The 7,361-nt window shown below is 38.1% G+C and overlaps 1 protein-coding gene across 1 annotated transcript; it reads left to right on the top strand.

Annotated features, from left to right (window-relative positions):
• Positions 1-1,832: 1,832 nt before the first annotated feature.
• On the top strand, positions 1,833-3,797 carry LOC118735008 (pescadillo homolog; the record flags this gene model as incomplete). The annotated part of the gene is given in 5 exon segments (XM_036464610.1): positions 1,833-2,066; positions 2,124-2,366; positions 2,368-3,199; positions 3,264-3,454; positions 3,512-3,797. Coding segments are annotated over 5 exon segments (1,725 nt in total), but the record flags the coding sequence as incomplete, so codon positions are not given.
• Positions 3,798-7,361: the final 3,564 nt, after the last annotated feature.

The raw sequence follows: 7,361 nt of genomic DNA, 5'->3' as shown, positions 1-7,361 counted from the left end.
GTGGCCACCAAAGCAGACAGCTGCTTGCAGAGGAGCCCTCGCCTAGGCACGTCAGGAGGCATCTATATGAACTGACGGACGAAGTCCAGAGGTTCATTAAGCAACCTCTGGACCCGACAGCGTACCGACAGGCCCTGCACGGCATTCACAGGGACTCAGTCTCGAGTTATGTAGACTCTAGACCTGTGAATGCCGTTCTAGGCATACCACCCCCGGACATAGACGAGACGGAGCTTCATCTGCCTCGGGAGACACGCACAACACTTGCACAACTTCGCTCCGGTTACTGCAGCAGGTTGAACTCCTACCTGAGTAGGTTGAATGAGGATGTGCCGAATGAGTGTCCGGCATGCGGAGAGACCCCACACGACTCGAAACATCTCTTCGCATGCCCGGAGAACCGGACAACCCTAACGGCCTTGTCCCTGTGGACAAACCCCACAGAAGCTGCACGCTTCCTAGGGTTTCCGTTAGTGGAACTTGACGACAACGACTGAGATACCAACCGTCCTGGGCGGGGTTATTGTAGTCGCTACAACAACAACAACAACGAATCAGACGGGAGATGTTCGGAATACATACATATATTTGTATGTACGTTAGATTGCATCACCAAAAAAAGTTGCGGTTTTTTCAACGGGATTACAAAATTTATTATAGTCTAAGACATTCACAAAAATATTTGGGAAAAATATTAGCATATAAGTGAGCTGGACCGATTTGAAAATACCTCCAAGTATGGAGTTTTTTATGAATAAAAATAGTTTCGTAAAGAACTTTTTGAAAAAAGTCCCCTCAGTTGACAAAACAGATTAAGCTTAAAAAAACTGCATAAAAATATTTAAAAATCTTTTCAACGGAATCGTAAGAATGAGATTTTGGTGCTGTTTTTTACTTTTTTCAAAGATTGATTTACGAAAAACTTGAATAACTGGGCCAAAACTATTCTGATTTAGACTTATGGGATCTCAGTAGAAAGGTATTTTCACACTGTTTTTATTTCTGTCCAAACAAAAAGGCATTCGTGCTCCAATTTTTTTTTTTTTCAAATAACAACACATCTTAATTCAACTTTGAATGACGTTCGTTCATCGTACCTTTCTCTTTCATCCTTTGAATGAGTTTATTAGCAAAGAAATAAAAAGGGTGAGAAAATACTTTTCCAATGATGCCTCACAAGTCTTAATCGGAAGAGTTTAGGTTCAGTTATTCAAGTTTTTCTTCTACCAATCTTTGAAAAAAGTTAAAAAACAGCACCAAAAATCTCATTCTTACGATTCCGTTCGAATTTTTTTTAATTTTATTAAAATATTTTTATGCAAATTTTTTAAGCTTGAACCGTTTTGTCATTTGGGGGGATTTTTTCAAAAAAAAAATTTAAGAAACTATTTTTATTCATAAAAAACTTCATTTTTGGAGGTATTTTTAAATTGGTCCAGCTCACTTAAATCTTAATATTTTTTCGAAATATTTGGGTGGACGTCTTAAAATATAATAGATTTTATAATTCCAATGGAAAAATAGTTGACTGGTGTATAGCTTGAAATAAAGTTAGTTATGAAACAAAACACAACATGCACGTCTGATTATTCGTGAGTACACTACACAATCAACTTCTGAGATTAGGCGTTCTTCAACTGAATTCTAAGATAGGGCGTTCTTGGAAATTTTGCTGAGGTAGGGCGTTTTCGAACCGTCTGCCGAGATATGTCAATCTCCATTCAGCCGTCGATATACGAGTTTAACGCAGAAATGGGATGATATATTTTGAATTTCTAGCTTTAACATTCAATGCCAGAATAACGCCGATTTAAAAATTAACTATTTTTCAGCACCAATCTGGAGAAGCAGCGCAGTATGTAACGCGGCGTGCAGCTCTGCGTAAGTTACAGTTGTCTTTAAATGATTTCCGTCGACTTTGTATCATAAAAGGTGTTTATCCACGTGATCCGAAGCATCGTAGACGTGCTCAAAAAGGGTCTTCTGAAATTAAAATTTTATATCACGCAAAGGACATACGTTTTTTATTGCATGAACCGATTGTGTGGACACTTCGAGATTACAAAGTTTGTATTGCATCTTTAATTTTTTAGTTATGGTTTTGTAATTGCCTTTCACTACAGATATTTGCAAAGAAGACTGGACGAGATCGTGCTGTAAAAGATTTTCGTAATTTGAAGCGACGCCTAGCTCTATTTCCTGAACTACGGATAGATCATATCGTAAAAGAGCGTTATCCAACGTTTATCGATGCAATTAAGGATCTTGATGATTGTTTGACTCTACTCTTCCTCTTCAGTACTTTTCCCTCGTTGCGTCTAATACCCCGCGAGCAATCGGTCTTATGTCGACGACTTACCATAGAATTTTTTGCATTATGTTATTAACACTAGATCTCTTCGTAAGGTTTTTATTTCTATTAAAGGATTCTATTTTCAAGCTGAAATTAAAGGGCAAAAAGTGACCTGGATAATGCCCCATCATTACCCTTTTAAACCACATTCCAAAGCAGATGTCGACTTTAAAGTGATGTCAATTTTTGTTGAGTTCTACACCATTATGCTTGGATTTGTTAACTATCGCCTATATCATAGTGCCGGATACACATATCCACCAAAATTATGTAGCGAGGTGCTTGAGAATAATTTTAAGGATGAGGTATCATATGTGTCAGATCGCATAGCTGCGTTGAACGATGATTCGGTTTCTATAGATAAAGAACAAAATGAAGATATCGAAGAGATAGATTTAGATTTGCTAGAGCCCGGCCAAAGCTCCTGTCGCTTAATGAAACTCAAAAACATCGCCCAAGAACTAAAATGCTTGCGTATACTTTTTAAGGGCCTAAAGTTCTTTATTAATAGGGAAGTTCCCCGCGAACCTCTGGTAATATTAATTCGTTCATTTGGTGGTAAGGTGTCGTGGGACCCAGCCATCTTTGTTGGGGCTACCTTCGATGAATGTGACGAAACAATTACGCATCAAATTGTGGATAGACCTTATTTAAGTTGCAAGTATATATCACGTGATTATATTCAACCTCAGTGGGTCTTTGACTGTGTGAATCAGCGAATGCTACTTCCAACTAACCTATATTTTGCGGGCGTTAACCTCCCGCCACATTTGTCACCATTTGTTGCCGTTACCCGTGACTCGTATATTCCACCGGAAGAAGGATCCCCAATTACTAATGTGAATAGTAAGTTAAATTTTTCCACACATTGCACGCACCAATGTTAAATATTTTTTTTATATATTTCCAGAAGTCGAGAAGGAAAAACATAACCACATAAAGAAAAGCATGAACTTTTCTCTCATGAATGATGAGGAATTACAATCCGCTTACTCAGAAGAAAAGGCTGTTACAAAGCAATATGATCAAATGGATAAACGTGGTGGCAAAGCGTATTATAGGCATTCAGAAACTGAATGGGGAAAATACCAGTCTAAAGAAGTAGTTAATGTAGTACACGGCGTCTTAATGCATGCAATTAAAATATTTTAATTTTAGAAAACCATGAGTGTTCAACCAGGAAAAGTGCACCAAGACAAAAGAAGTGACAACCGCAAAAATGAGGTGGATGAGCATCGCCTACAAGCGCGGATGGTAAAGTCCCGTCATCGGGACCTATTTCGCAAACTAATACGGAAGAAAAGAGTTGCGGAAAAGGAACAATGGCTTTTGCGAAAAAAACGAAGAGTGATCGATTCTAAATTAGTTGCCGATTCAGAATAACATGTCTATTGCTTTGACAATAAAGTTAAAATACTAGTGTAATAATAACACTGTGCAACGACATGTTCTCAACAGAATAACTATGATGCATTTTGCATTAAGAAAATTTTAGAGACCACTTTTGCTGGACAAAGCACATCTGAGGTTTATTTTATTTGCTTACACAGTTAAAAGTTCGAAGATGACATCCGCGCAATCCCAATTTTTGATCTTAATTGTTTAACTCACTGCCAGTGACCTCACTAAGCCCGTTTACATTAAAAAAAAAATTACCGCTGATAATAAAGCCCCCGAGTTGGTACATACCTTGTTTATACCAACACATAAACTGCTTCGACCCAGTTCGCTGTGATTCAAAACGGAAGCATAAACCAACTTTCAATACGCTCACAAATCTAAGTGTATTGACTCAAATTTGTTTTCAAATCGGTTTTTTATTTCTTACATCGGTTAGAAAACAGGTATAAACACATCACTCATTAAACGCGAAGTGAAAAAAAGGCTGGTTATCTTTACACAGCCCGTTTTAAATTAGAATTATTATTATAACCAAGTTAAATTCTTATTCGCTTCCCTTTCGGTCCACCACGCAATTTAATTATTTGAGAAATATCGAATAAAAAAAAAGTTGTTTACTTTTGAATACGGTTCTGCGAGTACGCTATAACGACACAGGTATAAATGCTTAAAGGAAATCTGACTTGAGTCAGTTAAGGTTTTTGTTAATTCGGTTCTTGCGAAGGTATAAACAAAGTAATAGATTCAGCGGAAGATTTGGAACTAAATTTCTTCATTATTAGGTTAAAATACTTACTCCCCTATTCTGCAACTCTAATACCATGTTCTGACCGATATCGAAAACATGTTTTCGTTGCTAAAACTGGTTTTCGACCTAAAACATGCGTTTTCGTCCATGTAAAATCTGTCAAATGAAAACTAGTTTTCGCTGAAAACTATTTGAAAACTCACGTTCCACTCATTCCAATCGGTGTCTTCACTATTTTTTTTTTTCGATTATTTAACGAAGTGGAAGTCATATTTTCTCATCTTTAATGCGCTTTTTCGTATTTATTGTTAATTGGCTGGCCAAACTAAAATAGTAATGAAAGTAAGAGGTTCCTAATGAAAGAAAATGTGGGAAAAGCATTTTGGTTTTGTTTCTGTGTAGCAAAACTGCAATCAGAGGATGTAAGAAATGTCAACGAAAACACTAACAGCCGGTGTGGACAGCCTTCAGCCCACAATTCCAAAACTCGTTTTCAAAGTGTTTTCGTTGTCGGTCAGAACATGGTATAACGTATTCCGATTTTGCTAGGAATCGTAGAAATAGTACGCTGCAATCCGAATCGAAATTCTGTGTCGGAAGCGAGATAAAAGATGTAAATTCCACGGCAGCCGGTCCTACGTACCGGAATGACTCGGGGGTTTTACTGACCACAAGGGCTGTTGTTTCGACGATCTAACCCCGTTTAGGTCGGCAAAATCCATCAAACGTTGTTAGACAATGGGGCTACATCTGCTCCGAATCCTTCAACCCAGGGCTGGTATAGAGTCAAACCCAGGGCCAGAATCGACGAGTGACTACGTGGGCCCCTGCTGTCCTGCCCGGTCGCAAACTTCCCAGACGACGCCGCCCACCACTACCACAAAGCAGCACCCCCGTCTGCAGCACATACAGCAGGGGGCCTGCAGGCTACACAACTCCCAAACACCCCACATCACAATTGGTCTCCCAAGGCACACAAAGGTGCTACAATTCAACTGCGACGGACTTCAGAGCAAGATCGAGGAGATAACCGTTTTCATGGGCCGGCATGGAATATTGATAGCTGCGGTCCAAGAGACGAAGTTGCACAGCCATTAAACTCCGTTGAATAGCGCCGGATACAATGTGCGCCGTTGAGATCGCGAGCGAGATAATGGTGGAGGCTTAGGCCCTTATTATGAGTTGCATTCGATCTTCGCTGGCTATCGAAAATGCATGATTTTGCATTTGTTTTCTTAGTTTTTGGAGGCTAGACACTAATTTTAAACAATTTTTGTTAATTTCATGCAGTTCTAACGTCGAGAATACTAAACACCAGCTCGAAAGTCTGGTTTTACTTATGAAAGAAAATCCCAATACACTGTTGGCACAACCTCTGAGAACAAAATCATAGAGATGTTTATAGTTTTAATCACCCTCATTGCGAGAGTGGTGTCGTATGCAAGTCGTTTTTTCGAGAGTCGAATCGTATCGCAAATTGCACGTCATCGCCTAAAATTTCCATTCGACTAGTGTATTAAAACGTAAAAACTTGGCAGCACTGTAAAGTTTTCGACGATTTTCGTCATTTACTTATTTCAGCACGACAGTAAACAATGCCAATGTTGTCGAGTCGTACAATTTAGACTAATTTACGACTTACGCAATGAGGCTGAATATATTTTAAATAGATTTGGATCATAAAGTTTCTTAAATATATTGTATGTCAAAATATATTCGAAAGACTGCACTTAAACTCTCTTAAACGTATTCTGCTGGCCAGTTTTCTAAGCTCACATCCTCTGACGAATCGCTCAACCAGAACTCCGTTGTACTGGCCTCTATTATGGGTTGCATTCGATCTTCGACTGAGGTCGAAAGTGCTGATCGAACGAATTTTCATTTGGTATTATGGCTCTCATTCGATTATGAATAGCGCTATTGTGAATTTCACGAAAGAATAGGAGTGTACTCGTACGCCCAACTATCAAAAGGTTTAGAAAACTTACTGGTTTTGCGTTCTCGTACCCAAAAAACTTGCAAAGTAGGAGAAATTGAGAGAGCAAAATGTGAAAGAGAGCTGCAAATTTCTGCTGTAAAAATTTTTCCCAGCTAAAACTTGCAAGTAAGAAAATCAGCTGATCACAAACACATGTTTGTAAATAAACAAAAGAAAATATGGCCTTTTTGAGTTATTTATTGCAAATTTTATTATTAATGCTAGTATACAACGAAAAAGTGAGTAAATTTAATAAGCACAACGTTTGTTGAGTTTATTTTTCTTTAATTTGCTATTAATCTCCAGTTTGTTTACTCTAGTGTGTGCTGACTATGGCTGCCGTATGACATTTTTCGTTTGTACCATGATTTTCCTTTAAACGTACCAAACTAGATTTAAATGCAGCATGCTGAAATGTTTTTCTGCTGAAGTTTTCGGTTTTGGTAGGTTGATTGTTGAAATGAATTTTATAATTTTAAAGCTACATCTGTAGCTATATCTATTACATTTCTTTTGGATCAATGATGGGTGTTTGGAGGAGATAATCTTGTTTTTGAATGCGCCACCATGTGATATCCCAAATAATTATGAAAAAATAACTTATTCATTCCGATATAATTAATTAGTATTTAAAAAGTTTTTTCTTATCAAAAACTATTCAATTGTATAAAATGCAAAATCGGGGGAAAATGTACCAAGCAGAAAATAAATTGCCAAATTAATCACCAGTGGCAACTGTGCAAGTGATCAGCTGTGTCGAAGGTTGCAAGTTTTTCCAAATTTTGCGTTCTCGTACTTCTGTTGAAATTTCGTCGCTTTGAGAACGAATGGTGCTGTGGGGAGCTCCTGGCTCGTTACGGTGTTAGCGCAGGTCCCACTAC

This window comes from Rhagoletis pomonella, unplaced genomic scaffold (assembly GCF_013731165.1).
Source record: "Rhagoletis pomonella isolate Grant_MI unplaced genomic scaffold, Rhpom_1.0 Rhpom_scaffold_00003, whole genome shotgun sequence".
Lineage (NCBI taxonomy): Eukaryota > Metazoa > Arthropoda > Insecta > Diptera > Tephritidae > Rhagoletis > Rhagoletis pomonella.
This window is presented reverse-complemented; position numbering and strand designations above follow the sequence as displayed.